The sequence below is a fragment of the Engraulis encrasicolus genome, chromosome 1 (assembly GCF_034702125.1).
Source record: "Engraulis encrasicolus isolate BLACKSEA-1 chromosome 1, IST_EnEncr_1.0, whole genome shotgun sequence".
Lineage (NCBI taxonomy): Eukaryota > Metazoa > Chordata > Actinopteri > Clupeiformes > Engraulidae > Engraulis > Engraulis encrasicolus.
This window is the reverse complement of record NC_085857.1, coordinates 59,881,551-59,905,813: the sequence shown is the minus strand read 5'-3', so window position 1 is coordinate 59,905,813 and position 24,263 is coordinate 59,881,551. Positions and strand designations below refer to the sequence as shown.

Sequence of the window (24,263 nt, the reverse complement as noted above, 5' to 3'; positions counted from 1 at the left end):
CATGGTCCCAGGTTTCAGAAACTAAGGCAGATGTCCATTTATACACACCAAATGATGATATGTGAATGTTTGAACATTCCTTCTCTGTGTACCTGTGTCATCTTCCCTTTACCGTACTTTAAAGAGATAATCAATGGCTACACTCTCATTTTGTACTCTACCAGTGCATTTGAAGCAGCAGCTGTGTCTTTTGTAGATAATGTAGAAGTACGTCCCGTTGCAGTTAGGTTCCACTACCAGAAGCACATCCTGATGATCCATGACAAGTCTATCTGGTCTGAAGGGAAAAGTGAAGGATGGAGATGGTCCATGAGTATGCAGGAAGTTCAGTTTCACCTCTCCAGTGCTCGGCATACATTCCTCAACACATGCTAGCCACCAGTTGCCATCATATACAGCTACAACATACCCCTTTGATGCTTGAAAATGTAGCACATTCCTTTACTGAGCTCACTCTTTCAACTCCTTCTCTGAATGCGGAAAATGGCCTAATGTCCATTGACAATGGGCAGAAGCTGTGTTGTTTTTGAGTACCTGGAATAGTTCTTGCAGATTCAAACCTCTTCAACAGGTTCTCAGCTTCATGATGGTGCATCTCTCTCAAGAACATCCATTGCAGTTTGCCACAACAGAGATGTACCATCATGAAGCCGAGAACCTGTTGAAAAGGTTGGAATCTGCAAGAACTATTCCAGGTACTCAAAAACTACACAGCTTCTGCCCATTGTCAATGGACACAGTGGAAGTTAGGCCATTTTCAGCATTCAGAGAAGGCAGAGTTGAAAGAGTGAGCTCAGTAAAGGAATGTGTTACATTTTCAAGCATCAAAGGGTATGTTGTAGCTGTATATGATGGCAACTGGTGGCTAGCATGTGTTGAGGAATGTATGCCGAGCACTGGAGAGGTGAAACTGAACTTCCTGCATACTCATGGACCATCTCCATCCTTCACTTTTCCCTTCAGACCAGATAGACTTGTCATGGATCATCAGGATGTGCTTCTGGTAGTGGAACCTGTAACTGCAACGGGACGTACTTATACATTATCTACAAATGACACAGCTGCTGCTTCAAATGCACTGGTAGAGTACAAAATGAGAGTGTAGCCATTGATTATCTCTTTAAGGTACGGTAAAGGGAAGATGACACAGGTACACAGAGAAGGAATGTTCAAACATTCACATATCATCATTTGGTGTGTATAAATGGACATCTGCCATAGTTTCTGAAACCTGGGACCATGGAAACTGACCATTTTTGTTTTGTTTTTTTTTGTCATGTGATGCTACTATGGTATTACCATATTATTAGTAAGTGGTCTGTATGATGCCATATTTGTGAGTCAAATTCTCTCTGAAATGAATAAAGAACCGAACACCAGCATTTGAGGTGTTGCTAATGACATTGCCGGCTACGTTTGGACAAGGAACTGGCCATTTTAAAATATAGTTTTTTTAGATATTCAATTTTAAATTTTTCAATGTATCATAATTCATATTCTGAGAGTTGTTGTATTCCAAGCTGATTGTGTAATATGTAGAGCCAGAAAAGAGCTTTCAAATAACACCACAGGCATCTTTTTGTGACTAACACTGACTGATATATTCAAGGCTGAATGTATAGTGTCCTACCCTAAAATGTGAACCTTTCCTAGTCTGTTTCTCCCTTAATATTAGTGTCAGATTCAAACCAATGCAGTTCTGGGGTGCTACCTTGCTACTAAAAAGGCACACCAAGTATGATTGAAATCCGGGTCGGTCGGGTCCCAAAGTGTCTGATTTCACGTGAAATGACCCTGTTGTGAAAAGCAGAGTAGAATGCACCGTCCGATCTGTCTCTGTCATCCCGTTGACTGTCAATTTGGCCTTTAGAAAATTTCCCGGATTTTGGCTTAAAATATGGGAATTTTCCCGGATTTTGGGAGCTCAAAGTTAACAGGTATGAAATAAACTCCAACATGAAATGAAAGTTCACACATTTTATGGCATGAAAATAAGATATATATATAGGCATTATATTCACTGATACATCCACCCCTCTTTAATTTCACCAAAATCCTGACTACTAAGAGGGTGGCCTAGTGAAATAACCTTAACCACAGGTGTACCACGTTCATGTTCTCTCTACCCAAGGTAACCACGGGACCATATTCCCCATTTACAGCATATATAGCTACTTAGAGTAAGTTTCGAAGTAAACAATAGGTGACCAGACTACTGTTCCTTCTAGTAAGTAAGGTGCCTTTCTACACCATACCAAACTCTTGAAAAGTTACTCAACATACAGAACAATACACTACAACAGTCCTGTTGCTATTTCCTACTGTTTAAAATAATGAAAGCAAGGACATTGACCTATTAGACCCCATAAGCTCTCTCGTGAAGGGTTTTTGAGCCATAGACTCGATCAGACGGTTAACTGCTCTAACGACCCTGCCTGTGCGGGTACGTCTCTCAGGCCCTATGTGTTGTGTGGTGCTCTGACTGTCAATAACTGGTGTGGGTGAAACGACTGGTGTTATCTAAGTCAGAAGTGTCAACAGGGTGTCGGTCAGTGGCAGTTGGGCATTAGGGACTGGGCACGTCTCTTGAAGACGGGGGACTTGTTAACTGATCAGGAGCACCAGGCAGTGACTGTGGCAACTCATCATCCATCTCAGTCAGTATCCTCTTCACCAGAAACAGAGTTGGCAGCGGGTGTCTCCATGAGCCATGAGCAGGTACGGTCCTCAGAGGCGTCCACTGCCAGGTTGCTCACAGCATCAATGGACAAGGGGTCACACTTACTGACCGCATCCGAGGCACCTGCCTCCAGCTCTTCACTGTCTGGTTGAACGATGGGCAAGAAGCTGACATCCAGCATCAGGTTGCGGTGGACAACTTTAGTTCTCCTGCTCTCCTCTCTGACTTGGTAAGCATGAGTCTGAGTTGTCTGCTAGTTTACGTTTCCCTCTTTCTGCTTTGTTAGCCAGCAGGACTCTGTCTCCAACGTAATGTCATTCTGTTATATTCATGGAGGCCTAGAGCTGTTGTGAAAGCTGTGTATTTTTTTGTCGTCTTCATTCCATTGGAAATCTGCATAGGCGAAGGTCACCATTTTTCTTCCAGACCATCACGAAGCGGGAAGCGTACTCACTCATAGACTTGCAAATTATTCCCTGCTCCTCCATCTCAGTGAGAACTTGCCGCAACTTTTGGTAGTATGCTGGTGGCACTCTGCGATATCGAGGGCGGAAAGGGCGGGCATCGGCGAGTTGGATTCTGTGCACAAAGTATTTGGCTTCACCACAGTCCAGATGGTGCTTGGAGAAGACGTTGTGATACTGTTCAAGTAGCGTAACCAGCTGGGCCTTCCTGGAAGGCCTCGCCTCATATCGGTCACCATCAACCTCTGCGAACACATGCCTGAAGTCGCTGTTTGAGATTGGAGTCGTCGCTGTGTCTGGCTTGAGTGATCTTAACTGGGTCATTCTCTCTCTGACAATTGCCCTGGAATAGTGAGATGTCTTCAACTGCAACACACGGAGAGACGTCGGCCACCTTGGAGTTCTTTCTCAGGGTAAGTGGTTTGTCCAGCCATGGAGTCCAGCCATCTCCCCACAGAGGCGTGATCACCCTGCCGACCATAATGCCTCGAGGTACACATCTGGATGTAGATGACTCCACTATGACTGTGCTCCCGGGTGACATCAGCACGTTACTGGGCAAAGGAGGTACTCTTGTCTGGGGAGGAGAGTCACGGCTTGGGTCAGCTTCACGGTACCCACTTTTTCAGGCATATCTGCACCCCTCCACCTCGTGAGGCTGGCCATCATCTCTTGCGTGTTGCGTGAGAGAAGCGTCCAGTAGTTGTCATTGCATCAAATGCCCCCTATGAAAAAATATCGCCTTGGCCCTATAGTAAAAATGTTCTACACCCAGTAAAAACACACTGTGTAAAATATTTAGAAATTTGGATGAAGTCTACCGGGGCCACCAGCCTCATGAAAATAGAAAATAATGGTGATAGTCAAAATCTTGGAATTGTCTGCTTGTTGACCATGTGTTGACCGTATGTTTGTATGTTGGCCTTTGTAAATAGCAATTTAATATTTGATTCCAGTCAGAAGGCCGAGATGCACCGAATTTCTCATAGACTGCCATGAACTGACCGTTCTAGCTGGGCAAGCTACTGTAGCTACTAGCTACAAGTTACATTTCACAGAACCAGACGGTCACAAGCGATTGTTATTAGACAATTTCTTGAAGGTGTAGAACGAAATCACAGCAGTTAAAAGTTACTTAAGATCAAAACACGCTAGTCGTTAACTCATGTAGACATTGTGTTGTGATACTGAGTGGGTTATACTGTATGTGTAAACAGACGTCAGCTGTTCATATGTGATCTCGCTGGATCTGTCGAGGGGTCAGTCAAGACTGGGAGTCTGAAACTGGCTCCCTGCTCTATTCGTGGGGCTGGAAGCTAACAGCTGCCTGCCAGGTAGTAGCTCCGGAACTATTGTCGGCCACGCCGCTACAGTTTGCTGTGTGGGGATTCAATGTGATTGGTTGTTGCGCCATCCTATTGCGTGGCATTGAGTGCCAGGCATTTTGATAGACAACCGATAATCCCTCCCATACGGCTTCCCACCTACTCTTGACCCATGTCAGCTTTCAGCTGTAGGGGTTTAGCTCGCTACGCTAGACGTGAGCAACAATGACATCAATGACACACGCCACTAAAGGGCACTATAACACAAAAAATACAGCAAAATTCCATATTGACCTGTTCAGAACTCCCACACACTGAATGCGTGCGCATCGTTGACTCAAACACACCAGAGAGGTTTTAAGGGTATTACGAGAGACTCCACTCCTCGGGTGGTACTGCACTCTAGGGGCGCCAATGGAGGAGTGCAGACTCCATTCAGAATGAATGGGCTGGCTGCGAACTCTCGACAGCGGCCCCTAGGTGAACTGCAGCCATGGGTAAAATATAGAGTGGGCAGGCTGTATGTAAAACTGGCTGTGAACACACACACACGAACAGAGAGTACAGACCTTAAAGAGAAAAGATCTGCCGTCCTGACGCGTGTATGTTGATTTAAAAAATAGGGATTCCGAAAAGTACACTTGTGTTTTGGAACCCGGGTTGAGTGCCCATTCTTTTGAACTTTCCCGAAGCTAAGGTTGCGGTTTCCGACAACCGAGTTTCAAAAGAATGCACCATTAGTGTGGTCTGGATCCCCATTCTGCAATCTCATTGAGTTAGAGATCGGCCATTTTTTGTAGTTCCATATCCATGTCTTATAATGGGTGGCAATGGCCTAAAAGACTACACTATGTATTTCAGGTTGGCTGTGGTGTTCCTGGTGGTGATTAGTGTGGTGTGGATTCCCATTCTCCAATCAGCCAATAGCGGACAGCTCTATGTCTACATCCAATCAGTGACAAGCTACCTGGCCCCGCCCATCACGGCCACCTTCACACTCGCAGTCTTCTGGCCAAGGACTAATGAACAGGTACACACACATTACACACACACACACACACACACACACACACACACACACACACACACACACACACACACACACACACACACACACACACACACACACACACACACACACACACACACACACAGGCAGTTTTCTGGCCCCGGACCAACGTAGTGAGTACATTTCTGCAGATGTTTAATTAGGCCGTATATCCTTTTATAGGACAATATTTAAGACATTTCACTTTGACAAAATGAACAGTTGCCAGTGTATGTATTTTTCACTCAAAACAATTTGAAATACAGTCATTAATGTCTGAAAATGTACCTCACAAAAGTGACGACACCCTATGTTAATATCCCATAGAATCATGACTACTGCTTCAGTAGTCACAGTACATATTGACATGTCAAAGTTTTTAGGGTTAGGGACTGTTTTGGTCTGGGCACAGCTTTCGTTTAGTAATTTTTTTTTAGCCCATCAACAAAGTGGAAAAAGTATTTCTTAAAAAAATCTTTACTGACAGGTTAAGGATAATGATTGTTTTGTTCTGTGTACAATTGAAATTGCTATAGTATAGCATTGAATTGCTGTAGTATTCTATGATATAGCACTGAATTGCTATATCATTCTATTATATAGCATCACATTACTATAGCATCTTATAGAGCATTGAATTACTATAGCATTCTTTAGTTTGGTAATATAATTTGGCATCTGCCTCAACTGGAAAATGTAGGCTATTGTGAGTTTTCTAATGATAGACTTAACAAAATACTCTGGAAACAATGCTCTGGAAACATATAGAAAGCACTTCCATGAGTCCAAAAAACCTTCGGTGACTCTAGCAGAGAATTTAGGCAAAACTGCCACAGATGTCGTGTTTAAAGCAAGGATTCTGTGAGATCAGGTGTAAGTGTGTAGGGGGCATTCTGGGTGTATAATGTGTGTTTGTGTGTGTATGTGTATGTGTGTAGGGTGCCTTCTGGGGTCTGATGGTCGGCCTGGCGGTAGGTGTGTCCCGGATGCTTCTGGAGTTTGCGTTCCCGCCGCCCCGCTGTGGTAAAGAGGCCATTTATGTAGTTCAATAGCCATGCCTTAGAATAGGTTTGAATGGGAGAAAAGACTACACACTAGGCTACCTAAAGATGCCATTTTGTAGTTCAATAGCCACATATTGTAATGGGTATCAATGGGAGAAAAGACTACACACTAGGCTACCTGAAGAGGTCATTTTTGTTGTTCAATAGCCACGTCTTGTAATAGGTTTCAATGGGAGAAAAGACTACACACTAGGCTACCTCAAGATGGCATTTTTGTAGTTCAATAGCCTCGTCTTGTAATGGGTATCAATGGGAGAATAGACTACACACAAGGCTACCTGAAGAGGCCATTTTTGTTGTCCAATAGCCAGGGGCCTGTTCCATTCTCCGCACTGTGTACTGAGATTCAGTGCACTTTCCACCCTCAACTTAACGGCAAAATGTGAGGGTGAAGTGCAGGTCCAATTCACGTTCTGTCTGATACACTTAACGGAAATGATGGTTGTCGTGTGTCATCAGAGTTTACCAACCGCCAATATACAATTCATCACGGAAGACACTGTTCCTTATGTTGACAATTTTTTTAGTTTACCCCTTTCTCTTATACACATGGCTATTGTCTTAGGAATTAAAACTATGCTGTCATCACAGAGATTCGGCAGTTTGACCGATCTGACACTCAACTAGGCCTACGTAACAAACATGGTGGCCGTTGAGTGCAAAAAGTCTGGTACCGCCCTGCGTACCCAAACACAGTGCGGAAAGGGCGGTGAGTACGAACATTGGAACAGGCTCCAGGTCTTAAAAGGGGTTTCAATGGGATAAAAGACTACAAATGGCTAATTCTTTTTAACCAGGTATCCATGACGACGCCCCCTCTGTCCTGCGTTCCGTCCACTATCTGCATTTCGCCATTCTACTGTGGGCCATAACTATGGCAATCATCATAGGCATCAGCCTCCTCACACCTCCACCACCCCCAGAGCAGGTACTCACACACACACACACACACACACACACACACACACACACACACACACACACACACACACACACACACACACACACACACACACACACACACACACACACACACACACACACACACGTGTAAATGCACCTCTAGTGGCCATGGTGTGTAAATGCACCTCTAGTGGCCATAGTGTGTATATGCACCTCTAGTGGCCATAGTGTGTAAATGCACCTCTAGTGACCATAGTGTCCAAAGCTGGGCTTACACTATGCGGCTTTTGCCCCGATTTTGCCCGGATTTGGCACTCACAAGACTTTTTGGGAGTTGGGCCGATTTCTTGCTCAATCGCATGTCAATCGTGAGTCTCGCATCGTGCAGTGTACATGGGGTAACGACAAGCGATTTCACCTCACGATCGTGCAATCGCAGTGTCGCAAGAAAATCAAAACAGTTTGAGATCCTGGTCGCTCCTCGTGACTAAATCGCACAGTTAAAGCAGTGCTACGACCCGATTTGACACTACACATGCACAGGTTAATAGGGCCGTGCGATTCGCTCTTGATCGCGTCCTCATCTCCACCTCAGGTGCGCATGTTCCCTCCTCTGCAGCCCCGGGAAATACGCGTGTCGTGTCGCACAGTCAGACCATCTGCTCGCATCCGACTGTCGGCTCGTATAGTGTGAGGACGTGAGTCATGAGATATGAACTTTTAAATTGTGAAATTTCCTTGTGTCGTGTGAGCAGGAGCTTAATACCCACGACTGAAAATATCGCACAGTGTATGCCGGGCTTAAATCAGGGGTCGCCAACCCGTCGATCCAAGGAGGAAATAAATTGGATGATTAAATTGGATGGGCTACAGAAATATTGAAATAGCCTACACTGCAGTAGCCTATCTGATTGGCGTTCATATTTGCGTCTGTATTCCGTTACGATTGGCTCACCACAGCTTTCCCCCAGGCAAGGCAGGCAGCCGCTTGGGGCCCCCACTGCATGAAAAGAGGAATTTGTGGATGAGTTTTGCACCTTAAATTGCCTCATACCTCAAGCCACAGCATTTGCGGCTCCCCCATGCCCCCCTCCCATCCCCTTCTCAGAAGAGCCTTTAATATGTAAATGCCAGTGATCAGGTCGGGAGCTGCCCCAGTCAATTTCAAGTGGGGTGGGGTGGGGTGAGGTCAGGTGGGTGGGAGGGAGTGGGGGGTCGGGGCCCTAGATAGTGAATAACAGCATACTGTACTACAGTAGTGGTAATTTTGGTTCGAATGTTCCTTCTTTTGCATTTTCGATTGGGGCCCCACCTGACCCTAGAATCGCCTCTGGGTACAGGGTTATTTTCTGTCTTCCTAAAAAAAAAATCTGCTGCGTTACACATTATCTTTGAGCGCTGTCACCACGGCAAGAGTCTCGCGTGCAATAGACCAATTGCAAGTGTGACAGAAAGCATACAGTTTTCATCAAGAACACGAGGAGGAATTCCTATTACTTTTCGTGAAAGAAAAGTGTGCGCTTGTTGTGCCATCAGCCACAGACATTATCAAAGAGACAACTTTTGTCGAAACACAAGAAGCCTTTTACAAACAGTGAGTCTGTTAAGACCACGTGCAGTGCATCAAAAAAGCGGTAGTCGTGTTATTTTCGCGGACAATACATAATATCGCCAAAATAATCTTCTGACCTTATCTAAATTATTTGGCGATATCCCTCACAACAGTGCAATAACACAGAATGGTGAGAGTGCTTCCCTTGGCACATAATGAAAGCTAATCGAACGGCTACTGAAACGTGGTGGTGCTGAAAGGACAGCGCAGGAGGAAAAGAAGTTGCTGCGCCACTTTTCAATCACCTTGATCGCTTTTGCCAGTCCAACCCAAGACTTCTGGATATAGAAAGTGAACGGCGAATTGTCAAGACAGCTGCAGGGTAGATATTGCCGGCAACAAAGGATTTTGGATAATCTGCGTGATAGGTAGGCTATCTGTGGCCTACTGGACTGGTTGCCTAAGCTTTGCGAGTGTATGGTGTAATGTTGTGTCAAATGCAGGACGGCCCAGTAGCCTACTGGCACCTGTCACACGCAGAATTGAGCAAAGAAATGGAAAGGGTCTCTATTAGAGCTGGGCGGTATACCGTTAAAAAACGTGATCTCGGTGTCACCTACACAAGGTTCTCTTTTAGACGTTTAGATACGTTTTTGTTGTTGTTGTTGTTGTTGTTGTTTTTGTTGTTGTTGTTCATACTAGGCTATGTGCGTGAACTTCATACTTCGTGTCACACTTCATTTCAACTCTGCTATGTAAGTCCACTGTTGCTTTTCTACTAGGCCTACTGAATGTCAACACAATTTAAGATGTTGATTGAAGCAATACAAATAATTGGTTAATCGCGCTACAGAAGCTGGTGAGAGTGAGGCATAATGAAGAACCCACATGGCATGGATGAATCATAATGAACATTTCAATTAACTTAGCCTACATTTGATCTCACAAAGTTAAATAAAAGGCTATTATAATAGGCTACAACAGTTCTCAGATTCTTAACTGTATTTAATTACCATCCCAACTGTGTGTGCAGGACTGCTGTTAAGGCTGCTTATGAGTTTTGCCATTGAGGCTAATTTTTTCCTAGCTTACAAAATGCAATGGGCAGACAAGATACATTGCTACATTGCTGTTTGAAAAGATTTGGGAGCAAAATAGGAGCGAAATACATCGCCATGTGACACAAACTACCTGACAAAATACCTTCTACATTAGATTTGGCCTTTAACTCAAAGAAAATATTCATAATGTCAAGTAAATCTGTTTGTCTCTTCAGTCTGTTTCGTTTCTGTCCCACTGTGTTTGCTCGCTAGTCAAGCACTGCGTAAGCACAACATGCCGGACCTAGTGATCAGTGTCGTCAGGTGTAGAACGAGAACTAAGCAATTACTGTTGCCAGGTGTAGAATAAGAAATAAGCAGTTTTGGGCTGTCTTGGGGAAAAAAGCCAAAAACAGCTGCTTCTAATAATTTATTAACCCTTTTTCCTTGAAAGGGAACTAAAAGTGTTGGGTAGGGAAATATAAACTATAAATTATGAACATATTATTGAAATGAAAAAGTGATAAAATAGAAATAGAGATTAATTTAAATTCATGATTTTATCTGAATTTTAAATTTAATTTCATTTTTTTTCGTCCGAAAGATTAAGATTTGGGGGGAAATCGCTGCTTATCAAAAAACCATGCAGAAAATAGTGATATCAATTTTCATCAAGGTAACCGTGATGCACATTTTTTCCAAAACCGCCCAGCCCTAGTCTCTATGCTGAGTTACTATCTGTTCTCTGTGTTCATGGAAATTATATTATGAAATGTGTTCTATTTGTAACCGAGAGTAGGTTGGAAATTTGGGTAAAGTGTGTTTTAACGACTACGCCACTGGAGGCCTTGCACCACCAAATATACTTGTTGAACAATGGCTCTTAGACCAATGTCACATGGTGTCAAACTATCGCGGGATGAATGTGACTGCAGTCAGATCTTGCAACCTCTGCAGTTGCTTATCCCCTTCAACGCTCGTCTGTGGACTGCCTCTGAGGTCATGCGCCCATGAACTGGTTGGTCAACAACTCACTCACGTGTGTATATGGGTCGTGTCTCACACCTCTAAACAAGTTTGCGCAGGTCCCCACTTCAGCTCCTCCTCACTGCCTGTCCCCCCACTCCTCACACGTGGTGTGTTAGTAGAGCAAACTGGTGCGAGCTCATCGTCTCGTTCATATTTGTGGCCGACTTTAAATGCGCTGTATTTAATAACACCCACATCGTGACAACAAGTTCTCGCTCACGTGCTTCGTCAATGTTGGTCGACAGCAATGAAGTCGTGTGGGGCTATTGACTCCCATAGAAATACAATTAGGCGTACTAGTTACTAACAGATATTGATAATAATCTTATTAAACTAAAATAAGGCTAAATTGAAAACCTCAGCGGGAAACAGTCTTGACTGGATTTTTATTTCTCGCTTCAAGAGGTAGATCTTGCTTGCCATCTAGGCAGAGGTTAGGGTTTCACATTAAGATTAAGTGAGTAAAATATACAGAGATTGATATTTGTACATATGCATCTTCAGTGAAATATTTCCCAAATGTTGCTACTGTCAGAATAAGCATTATTTTCTGTATTCCTGCTAATAGAATGGTTTTGGACAGAATAACAATTTTTAAATTGTAAGCCTACTTTGAAGTTTATAGCTTCTTCAAGAAATGAACATTAAGTGCACTTTTTATTTGAAAGAGGAAATATAAAATATGACTAAAAAATACAGTTTTGTGTTTATTTGATTGCTATTCAAGACACTTTGTAGCCGCCTATATTAACAATATAGTCATTCTTATCAGATAATAATTTGTTTTCATTATTTCAGCATTTTTGGTTGGTGGTGTGACACGAGATTTTTTCAAGGGAAAAAGTGTGCCTTGGTACAAAAAAGGTTGGGAAACACTGGCATAGAGACCTTAGCGCATTGTTTCCCAAACTGTGGTACGCATACCCCTAGGCAAACACATCAGGGGGTACGCAGGAAGATTTTGAATGAAAAAAAAAGAAGAAAAAAAAATGGGAAAGAATAGTTGCAATGTATTACAAGAAAAATGCGTCTTTGATCAACAAAAAAACATTCAGTTCATCTTTAATTCAGACATTTCACCTGTCTGGCAATTTGCATGATGAAGAGTTTCTTTCATGACTAGGGCCTACATCTCGGTGACTGCGTGTCCAAGAAGAAGACATGTCTTTGTTGCACGATTTTCTCTGTGAAAATGACCTCAGTCTGACAGACCGCATCAAGCACGACAACACATCTCATCGAGCTAGCTGCAGAGTTGCGCAGGTTCTCAGTAGGGCAGGGGTGCCCAACCGTCGATCGCGGACAGTCTACCAGTAGATCTCCAGTGGTGTGGCAGTCGATCGCGAGACATGTTGTGTAATGTGACTGGGAAAATAATGTCTTTCAAAAGCAAGCGGCTGGTGCTGTATGTTTTTGGTAGATAATACACTAAGTCCCAAGGGAACACAGAATGAGTGAAGCGCATCAGGAAGTGTCCGAGAGGGTAATGAAGTTGGAAATGCGTGCAAACATGTATCATCGGGTGGGTAATAGAACATGTAGGCAACAATGTGCTATGACACCGCGAGGTGCAAGTATGTCGGTAGTCAGCATGCAAGTATGTTGATAGTAGTAGACATGCATGCAATTCACTTCAAGTTGTGCTGCTTCTTGCTCCCATTCTGAGAAAATGATTGGCCAAACTCACAGTAGAAAGCCTTTGCTATGCTACTTTGAGCTGACAGAGCTGAAAAAACAAACCTTCATAAAGTAAAGTTCTCCCATTTAGCAGTGTGTTACCCAATCCAATGATCCAAACTCACTCTCTCTCTTGCTCTCTCTCTCTCTCGTTTATTTCGTTCCTTGCCACACAAAATACAGCGAAATGTATGCAAGGAGCGACGAGATGCCTTGGCTGAAGTGCTGCGAATAACACCCCAAAAAACGCTTGTTCCCCAACAGACTCTTTTCCTAAAAAAAGCTTTGTCCTGCACGTCCCTCCTGGTCCATAGGTGTCTGTCCCCTCTCCATCCCAGCTTACACTAAGTACCCTTTGCTCAGCCCGGCTTGTGGGCTGGCTCGCACCCAAACCAGGTCAGTGATTGGTGTCTCACCTAAGCCAATGGATTGCCTCCCCCCCCCCTCCGTTCACTCTAGGCTTCTACCACTTTCCAAATTCTCCTTCACTCTCTCTCTCTGTCTCTCACACACACACACACATATGAGGAAGCACTGCCTTAGAGAATGTAGTTACACTATTCACCGTGTGTGTGTGTGTGTGTGTGTGTGTGTGTGTGTGTGTGTGTGTGTGTGTGTGTGTGTGTGTGTGTGTGTGTGTGTGTGTGTGTGTGTGTGTGCACGCGCGCGCACAGGTGAGGAATCTGACCTGGTGGACTCTGAGCGGCGCCTGCAGTCGTGACATTCCCCTACAGAAGGTGGCAACCATCACAGGTACACACACATACATACACACAGCTCAAGCATTAGTGTGTAGTAGATAGTCACGAAAGAGAATATTCTTTACTTGCTTCTTGTAGGCTGAAAGAGATGTACCTTGTCTTGCTGCCTTTGGGAGACCGTTCCATCACTGAGGAACAGGGACAGAGAACAGTCTTGAGTGGGAGTAACTTCGAGTGAGCAGGTGGCAGAGCCAGATGCCTTGTGCTGGAGGAGCGTAGTTCTCTTCCAGCAGCATAAGCAAGGGCCGTTCCTGCAGTGGTTTATAGGCAAGGGTCAAGGCCTTGTGCATGATCCTGGCGTGCAACTCGATGAATAGAGGTGTAACATGAGTGAACACCAAATGTGACGTCACATTCCGGACCATCTGCAGTGGTTTTAGCACACAAGCAGATAGACCTGCCAGGAGTTGCAGTAGTCATGTTGGTCAAATCTGCAGGCCCAGGCGATTGAATTAATGTGGTTGGAGAATGACAGCTGGTCATCAATCTTGACGCCAAGGTTTTTTGCGACTTTGATTGGGGTCACAGTGGCAGATACCATCTTGAGGTTGATGCTGTGACAGATTGACTGTTTAGCAGGGATCACTAGGAGCTCTGTCTTGGACAGGTTCAGCTGTAGGTGATTGTCCTTCATCCATGTTGACAGGTCAGCAGTAGCGTGGTGTCAGGTTTTTTTTCCAAGGAAGCCACAGAGAAAAATAATAATAATAATAATAATAATTAATTATTATTACTAGTAGGCTAGTACCATTATTATTACAACTACTATTATCATTACATTGTTATTAACCAGTAGTGGCGGCTGGCTGGGACAGCAAGCAGGGCAGAAAGTTTGGCGATCGAGTCCATGAGAAATCAATAAGGTACATTTTTTTTGAGTTGCGTTGCATGTTTGCGAGCCAGGAGGGCGTTTACCAGTGGTCTAGAACTGTCCCTAATGTTATGTACGGTTCACCTGCCTCTGACTGGGACAACAAGCTGGGCAGAAAGTTTGGCGATAGAGTCCCTGAGAATAAAATCAATAAGGTATCATTTATGAGATGCGTTGCATGTTTGCGAGCCAGGAAGGTGTTTACCAGAACTGCCCAGAACTGCTGCGCAGCACAGGATGGAGAGGTCTTAACTGTTTTGTTGCGACAGAACACCACGCGTGCAGCTACAGTACAACTCTTGTTCATGCGGGCGACTACTTTTGTTAGGAAATAACAAGAAAAATACTTTGTTCAGAGTTGGAGTAGTGACAAGCAACACCGCAAGAATTTGCACTTTATGCACGACACCAGATGCTCCACAAGTCTCCTAAACACAATTCGGTCTCATCCTTAAACCTTTAGTGCCAGTTCAAATACCACACAGAACAAAATGTCATAACACAGACACCGAACACCAAGCACTGACTGACCTGAACTGAAAGTTATTTTGATGACTAGGTTCAACCGGCTGCTCTGAGACGTGAACGTCTTGTATCGAATGTCAAATGTTGTGCAGAAGCTTTCTATGGTTGCCAGATGTATGGCGATTTCCAGCGCAAACATGCTAAAAAAAAACATGGAAAAGTGGTGCACATGGTTGAAACAGAGCACAGAGAAGTGGCATGATGCGTATATTTAGGACCTGGTGGCACTTCATGCCATCTAATCACCATAGCTTATTGCCATGAATAATAGCAGCTAACAAGCAGCACAACAAAGCTAAAAACAAAGCTAGCTGTACAAAACGTTGTTGCTTGTTGCTGCTTATAATCTAACTTTCTGAAACAATTTAAGTTTGCCTAGCGTTGTAGAAGTTATCCTGAACGTGTATGTGTCCATGTGAAGATCCTGTCGTTATCTTAAATCCATTTAATTTATACATTGCCTGCCTTGACATTGGGAGCCATCGGCTGTGTGTGCACGCGTTGACTGTCACTATTTTGCCCGTAGGCTATTCAATGTAGTTTCTACTGGCAGGTTAAGAGGCTGTCAATCCTGAAGTATCATCTGTTTCCCTCCTTGGCAAATCATAGACGGGCTAAATGATTTATCTCGTGACCGATTCTGAGCAATATGATTGGTCAAGCATTCGTTTTTTTCAAAACTCCAGAATATTATGGCTGCCAACTCGAGTTGGCACCGTTTTTTTTTTTTTTTTTTAGCACAGAGAGAAGTGTAGTACTTTGTTTAACCATATGGTTAGCCTATGGGAGGGGGCGGGGGCGCTATTTCCCCAGCTGGAAAACACTTACTGAGAAAATGAGACCCAGGGAATATTAAAACAGGAGACTCGATAGACAGAAGGTTTTAATGATCAATGAACATGAAAGCTGTTGTTGGGGGAATAACGGATGCCTGGCATCCCTTGGCATCTGCCAGCACACGCCACTGCAGGTCGGTGAGGCAGGCATAGATGCATGCCGAAACCGTGGAGTCATCTGGCTTGAATGACAGGCACATCTGGGTGTCATCAGCATAGCAGTGGTAGGAGAACCCATGTGTTTGAATGACACGTCCCAGGGAGGAGGTGTACATTGCGAACAGAAGGGACCCCAGCACTGATCCTTGGGGTACGCCTGTGGAGAGGGTGTGAGTTGAAGACAGCTCTCCTTGCCATGACACACTGAAAGTCAATCTTTCTTTCTCTACCCCCCCTCTCTGTCTCTCTCTCCATCTTCCCTCTTCCTCTCCCTCCCTCTCTTTCCCTCTTCCACTCCCCCCCTCTCCCCCCCTCTCTCTCTCCCTTCCCTCTCTGTCTCTCCCCCTCTCCCTCCCTCCTCCCCCCCCCCCCCCCTCCCACCCCCTCCCTTTATCTCTCTCTCAGGTTCTCTGCGTAGGACTCGGTGTGTGAGGTCTACTGGTATCTGTAGTCCTCATCCCACTCGAGCGACAGCAGCAGCAGCAGCAACTACTACACTACCCACAATCCCCTCTACCAGAGAGGAGCCATTTTGGAAACACTTCTGCTGCGCCAACGCCATCCTCCTAGTGTGTGTTAATGTGTTCCTGTATGCTTACTACGCCTAATACACACACACACACACACTCACACTCACGCACACACACACACACACACACACCTAATGCCATCCTGCTAGTGTGTGCGAACGTGTTCGTCTACGATTACTACGCCTAACACACACACACACACACACACACACACACACACACACACACACACACACACACACACACACACACACACACACACACACACACACACACAAACACGGGCACACTCTGTAGATTTACTTTACTTACTTACTTCTGTAGTTTAGATAAGAAATAATAGAATGCTTCTAACCACACACACTCGCAGAGACAATATGTGTAGACATATAGCTGAACACACACACACAGACACACGCACACACCTAATACCATCCTGCTAGTGGGTGTTAACGTGTTCCTCTATGCTTACTATGCCCAACACTCACATTCACACACACACACACAGACAAACACACACACACCTAACGCCATCCTGCTAGTGTGTGTTAATGTGTTCCTCTATGCTACCTACGCCGAACACACACACACCTAATACCATCCTGCTAGTGGGTGTTAACGTGTTCCTCTATGCTTACTATGCCCAACACACACAGACACACAGACACACACACACACACACACACACACACACACACACACACACACACACACACACACACACACACACACACAAACAGATTATATGTACTTGTGTTAGTGTATGTGTATAGATTTAGATGTCATTCTTATGCCCTTTTGATTTGGAATAAATGTGGAAATCAAGTTTAATCAAACCTACAAGTGTGTTTCATTGTGTGTGTGTGTGTGTGTGTGTGTGTGTGTGTATGTGTGTGTGTGCGTGCGTGCGTGCGTGCGTGCGTGCGTGCGTGCGCGTGTGCACAATTGTGTGTGTATGTGACCGAGGTGTTCCTGCAGTTTGTCCCCCTCTGGGCCACGAACATGCCACCTCGTCAACACATCGGGTTCGGCAATGGGAGGCACCCCTTCCTCTTTTTAAAGTGTTTGGGCCTGTGGGGCCCTTTTTCAATTTTTGGTTTCTTAACTTCAGAATTCACAATACCATTTGATGGTAAAATGAATAGATCTTGTGTGTTTGTAAGACCAATACTTTGTCAAATTATTGATGTATTTGTGAAGACAATACTTACAGTCAGGGCTTCGAACCGGTTCAAGGAACGAAAACGAAAACCAGAAACTTTTTGTATTTTACAGGGAACAGAAACGAAACCGGAAACGTTATTATTTTTTATGTTCTGGAACGGGAACACTTATTTAAAAATAATGGTAACCGGTTAATACCGGTTAATACCGTTCCTCAAACAAACAAACAAAGTCATTATTTGCCTGCGCACGTTACTATGGCGGCTGAGGTTCACGTCCTGTGTGACAGACATTCTCTGACTGAATGGAGAGAGAGCTGTAGATTACAAAGTCTTCACTCCACATCTTAAATAAGAGAAACCACTGTCATACAAAAGGACAGAGTTTGCATTGCATTATTGTAAGACATTGCAGGGAAGTGCGTGCAAAGCGCACCGACAATGTTCAGCGTCATTGGGCTTCCATGGCCGCTTCAAATATGCACAAACTCACAATGTCCATCATAGTGCTCCCCGTTACCCAAGTCAGCGTGGAGCGCACATTTTCATCATTGAGGTTTATTCTCTGCTTCTCTGCTTAGGTTGTCCCTGAATGAACAAAATTCTGGAGGATATTCTTTTCATCCGCTTGAATAAACAGTTTTGAATGTAGGCTGACTCATTTGCACTTCCGTCTTTCTTTTTTAACGTCAGTTAGGCCTATGGGGAATAATCAGCTGACCGGAACGAAATTAACCGTTCCGGGAACAATAATTTTTGGTTCTAACCGGTTCGGGAACGTCAATATATTGGTGGAACTCAGAACCTGAAACGTTATAATTCCGTTTCTGTTCGGAACGGAACGTTTGGAAAAAAATAACGGTTCAAAGCCCTGCTTACAATAGCCAGACTGAACAAAGGACCCATCTGATCTTTGAAGAAAGATGTTAAAAATAGGGCCGCTGAGATGCCTAGAAGGTTGGGATCTTCTGAAGTATTTGGTGCAATCTGTGTAGAGTCACCCTTTATTTTACCACTATATGCCCTCTCAAACAAGTACACAACATTTACAACAATTACAAAAAAGTGCAACCTTCAACCTGGCATGACAATATCCTGAGGAAAGAAAGGTGTAGAGCATGCATTTCTCCATAAGCAAAGTATATGAATCAGACGCTGCGAAGTCAAATTATCAGGAAAAACAACTAAACCAACTGTTGCTGTCATCCACTCACTTCTAATCGAAATGCTTGCGTCCCGTTTGTTGTTGTCATACAATACAAGAAAAGCCCTGCAGAATCATGATCTTAAATAGTATGCAACTGTGCATAACTTTACGCCAAAATTAATATTAGAGCAGAGAGCAGTTAAGCCATTTGCTCATGAGAGGTGTGGGGTACCTGTTTGCTAACCATGCAGACTTCCACAGTTAAGTTCACAGACGACACATTTCTGCATTTGGGAAGGGGGAAATAGTCGGACACAACTGTCTCTGGGAAACTTGATCTGTGACAGATCGTCTGGTCATTTTCAATGAGAAAGTAACTTGCCAGGCCAGCCGACCGAAGAGACCCCGGTTCTGCGCTGTTTTTCAAATTATGAAGGGCGGGACTTGAGCTCGTTCTTTTTATTGGCTGTGCCGACAAATACAAATACTGTGATTGGTCAAACGTCGCTGTCGGTTGTGGCATCTCTCCTGTCATTACAACTGAGTGGGAGCTATATGAAATTTTCTGCGGTAGGCCTACACTTTTCTCCTCGTAATGCATAAACATCAGGTAAGTATCAAATAATAAGGTAAGTATAACAAAATATCCACACAAACAAGTAGGACAGATAGGTAACCGAATGCTACACTGAGCTTAGCTTCCATGCTAATTAGGCACTTAACACAAAGGAATTGCTAACATTTGCTGAGTCACACATAATTTCCAGTACAATAGCTTAGAGATGTCCCGATCCAAGGTTTGCACTTCCGATCCGATACCGATATTTTATTTCACTTCCGATCCGATACCGATACTGGCCGATACCGATACCGGCCTATCGGAGTATTTAAAGTCAAGTCAAGTAGGTTTTATTGTCAATTTCTTTACATGCACTGGTCATACAAAGAATTTGAAATTACATTTCTTGCTTTCCCATACAGACATAGACTAATTAAGGTAAGGACATAGACAGTATAGACATAGACAGTACTTATACATGGACTTAAGACAGTATGGACATAGACAGTGCTCATACAGACATTTAAAGTGCAAGACTGGACAACAGAAGACTTGTAGAGGACATACATTAAGAGGTATTTGTTGTGTTTTTGTGCTTTTCCTAAAAAAAGTCCTTTATAGCGTTCTGACATGGTAATAGTAGCATTTTGAAGAAAATAAATATAAAAAGGTCTGTCAAGTACACCAGCAGCAGTGTGTGTGTGTGTGTGTGTGTGTGTGTGTGTGTGTGTGTGTGTGTGTGTGGTGTGTGTGTGTGTGTGTGTGTGTGTGTGTGTGTGTATGTGTTTAGTGCAGGTAGAAGGTGCGGTGTGCGTCTTGTGTGTGTGTTCGTGTGTCTGTGTGTGTGTGTGTGTGTGTGTGTGTGTGTGTGTGTGTGTGTGTGTGTCAGTGTGTGTATGTTGGGTTTAGTGCAGAAAGTGCAGTGTGCTTGTGTGTGTGTGTGTGTGTGTGTGTGTGTGTGTGTGTGTGTGTGTGTGTGTGTGTGTGTGTGTGTGTGTGTGTGTGTGTGTGTGTGCATGTTTTGAGTTAGTGCAGGTTGAAAGTTCAGTCACAAGTATAGTAGTGCAGGTGGAATGTTCAGTCGCAGATATGGTGGTGGGGGATGGGGGGGGGGTTGTCAGTGGCCTTGCTGGCTAGAGGCTGACAGTGGGGGGAGGGGGGGGTTGTCAGTGGCCTTGCTGGCTAGAGGCTGACAGTGGAGGGAGAGTGGGTTGAGTGTTCAGCATCTTGATCGCTTGGTGCATTGTGCTGCTCGCCAGCCGGGTGGTACGGGAACGGAGGCGCCTGTACCTCTTTCCAGAGGGCAGGAGGCTGAACAGTTTGTGTGCAGGGTGGCTTGTGTCTTTGATGATCATCAGTGCTTTCCGGGTGAGGCGTGTGGTGTAAATGTCCTGCAGGGAGGGGAGTGGTACTCCAATGATCTTCTTCGCTGTGTTCACAACACGCTGGAGTGTCTTCCTGTTTTTCTCCGTGCAGCTTCCTCCCCACACTGTGATGCAGTTGGACACGACGCTCTCTATGGTTCCTCTGTAGAATGTTGTCATGATGGAGGGTGTAGCACTTGCCTTCTTTAGTTTGCGCAGGAAGTAGAGACGCTGATGGGCCTTCTTCGCCAGTGATGTAGTGTTGGTGGTCCAAGAGAGGTCGTCGCTGATGTGCACTCCAAGGAACTTGGTGCTGCTCACTCTCTCCACAGCATCGCCGTCGATGGTCAGTGGTGGCAGTTGTTTTTGGACCCTTTGGAAGTTGACAACAATCTCCTTGGTCTTGTTGACATTCAGCAGGAGGTTGTTGTCTTTGCACCATCTGGCCAGCAGGTCTACTTCTTCTCTGTAGTGAGTCTCATCGCCCTTGGTGATGAGGCCCACCAGTGTTGTATCATCCGCAAACTTCACTAGATGGTTAGTGCTGTGGGTCGTTGTGCAGTCGTGTGTCAGCAGCGTGAACAGCAGGGGGCTGAGAACACAGCCTTGCGGAGCCCCCGTGCTCAGGGTCAGGGTGCTCGAGGTGTTGTTCCCTACCCGTACTGCTTGTGGTCTTTGCATCAGGAAGTCCAGCAGCCAGTTGCAGAGGGAGGTGCTGAAACCTAGTTTGTCCAGTTTTCTGATGAGTTGTTGTGGTATTATGGTATTGAATGCTGAACTGAAGTCAATGAACAGCATTCTCACATATGAGTCTTTATTGTCCAAGTGGGTGAGGGCTGGATGGAGGGCAGAGCAAATTGCATCCTCCGTGGATCGCTTGGCTCGGTATGCGAACTGGTAGGGGTCTAGGGTGGGGGGTAGGGTGGCTTTGATGTGTGACAGGACTAGCCGTTCGAAGCACTTCATGATTATGGGCGTCAGTGCTACAGGACGGTAGTCATTGAAGCATGATGGTGATGATTTCTTCGGCACAGGTATGATGGTAGCAGCTTTGAAAAGTGATGGGATGACTGCTTGCTCCAGAGAGATGTTAAAGATGTCTGTGAAGACATCCTTCAGCTCTTCTGCACAATCCTTCAACACTCGGCCTGGTATGTTGTCTGGGCCAGCTGCTTTGCGTGGGTTGATGGTGGCCAGTGTCCTCTTAACACTGGCAGAGGACAGGTAAAGGGGTTGATCATGGGGGGGAGGGGGAGTTTTCTGTGGGTGAGTGTCATTTTGTGCTTCAAAGCGGGCAAAGAAACTATTCAGATCGTTTAGCAGAGAGGTGTTGTTGTCACAGCTTCGTGGTGCAGGCTTATAGTCCGTGATGGCCTGTATGCCCTGCCACAGGCTCTGTGCATCTCTGCTGTCTTTGAAGTGTGTTGTTATTTTGTCTGAGTATTCCTTTTTTGCTTTCCTGATGCCCTGGGACAGGTTAGCCCTTGCTGTCTTTAGGCCAGCTACGTCTCCTGCTCTGAAGGCTTTGTCTCTGGCCCTCAGCAGTCGGTGAACGTCTCCTGTGAACCATGGCTTCTGGTTGGCCCTGGTAGTGATGTGTTTTATTTCTGTAACATCATCGATGCATTTTGTGATGTAGGAGGTCACGGTGTCTGTGTACTCCTCAATGTCAATGTGATTGCTGTGGGTGGCAGTTGTTTTGAAAATGTCCCAGTCTGTGGTTTCAAAGCAGTCCTGAAGTCGTGAGATGGCTCCCTCAGGCCATTTTCTCACCTCCTTCAGAACTGGTTTGGTGAGTTTTGCCTTTTGTCTGTAAGCTGGCAGTAGCAGAATTGTCGTGTGGTCTGATGATCCAATGTGGGGGATGGGCTTTGCCTTGTATGCTCTCTTCTGATTTGTGTAAACGAGGTCCAGGGTGTTTTGTCCTCTTGTTGGGAAGTTGACATGTTGATGAAATTTTGGAAGTACTGTTTTGAGATTTCCGTGGTTGAAATCTCCTAGTACCACTGTGAAGGCATCTGGGTGTGCATCTTGTTGTTCACTGATGCCCCGATGCAGCTCGTTCAGTGCCTCGCTTTTGACGCCATTTTTGTTGCTGGGTGGGAGGTAGACGGCGACTAATAGGATAGCGGAGATTTCTCTGGGTAGATAGAAGGGTCGGCACTTGATAATCATGAACTCCACTCGTGGAGAGCAGTGCCTCTGTACTACCGTAGCATTATTGCACCAAGCATCATGTGTGTAGACACATATTCCTCCTCCTCGTTTTTTCTCTGCAAGGGCTCTGTCCGCTCGGTGGCACGTTAGTTGTTCCAGATGTAAAGCCGAATCGGGTATGCCGTCGTTCAGCCATGATTCGGTAAACACCGTAACGCAGCAGTTCCTCACGGTTTTGTTCGCTGATCTTAGTAGCCGTATGTCATCCATCTTATTGTCCAGAGATCTGACGTTTGCCAAGAGAATTGATGGTATTGCTGGACGAGTTGGGTTGGCTGCAAGCCGTGTCTCGACGCCACCTCGTTTGCCCCTTTTCCTAATTCTTCGGCGTCGGCATAGCAAGGCAGACGGGTCCGATGTAGTCCTATGCCGCCGGAGAATTCCTAGTTCTTCCAGGGTCTTCATTGGTACATCCAATACATTGCTTAAGTTGTCCATTCTTATCTGCAACAGCTGTTGCCGACTGTACGTGCGTTCAAAGTTACTTTCTTGTCACACTCATGTTGAAAAGGGGTTTACTCTTGATAACAACTAGCCAGCTGAATTATGTGAATTTGAGTAATACACAATGGTTTGTACTGAGAAACCTGTTAAATACAAATTAGGCAAAATAACAGTCAATTAACTACACAAACAAAAATGCCACCAGTGCTCTACTCTTGAACCAGATTCGAAGGAAACCATTGAAAATCCATCAGTGCAAATAATATTCTAAACTGTAAGTGAATGCTTATTCAATCAGTTGAAGTATTCATCTGTTTTTCATGTAAAGGTGGATTTTTTTTGTAGGCTGCCAGCATGTTGACAATTCAGGACGAGTTTACATTTAACATAGACAAAAAAGTAAAGAAAATTCCAAGACACACAGTAGGCATATCTTAGCCTGGTTCACACCAGATGGTGTGTGTGTAGCTTTGGCGCCCCCTGGCGGAGCAGAGCTACACACACTACCGTCTGGTACACAGCCATAGAGCACGCTCCGTCTCCAACCAGAAAATAGACGGAGCATTTATTTCTTAAATATAAACGGTAACTCACATTGAGGACTCACAAGACAGATTAGAGACTATATTGACTCTTTAAAGATTAACAGGAAGGTTTTTGATGGAATTTGTTGGTGAGGAGGCCGTGCAGAAGCAATAAATTCTCAGCCTATTTTCTGGTTGGAGACGGAGCGTGCTCTATGGCTGTGTACCAGACGGTAGTGTGTGTAGCTCTGCTCCGCCAGGGGGCGCCAAAGCTACACACACACCGTCTGGTGTGAACCAGGCTAGGCATACCTAGGCTACTGGATGCCATCTCATATGCCATAGGTAGCCTAATACAGCCTAGATTAATACCAATAAACA

The 24,263-nt window shown here is 44.9% G+C and overlaps 1 protein-coding gene across 1 annotated transcript; it reads left to right on the top strand.

Annotated features, from left to right (window-relative positions):
• The first annotated feature begins 5,244 nt into the window (after positions 1 to 5,244).
• LOC134456276 (sodium/mannose cotransporter SLC5A10-like) lies at positions 5,245 to 17,272 on the top strand. Its single transcript, XM_063207656.1, has 5 exons — positions 5,245 to 5,499; positions 6,456 to 6,540; positions 7,379 to 7,509; positions 13,457 to 13,535; positions 16,340 to 17,272. The coding sequence occupies exons 1-5, from the start codon at positions 5,290 to 5,292 to the stop codon at positions 16,540 to 16,542; spliced, it is 708 nt and encodes a 235-aa protein (XP_063063726.1). The 5' UTR covers positions 5,245 to 5,289; the 3' UTR covers positions 16,543 to 17,272.
• Positions 17,273 to 24,263: the final 6,991 nt, after the last annotated feature.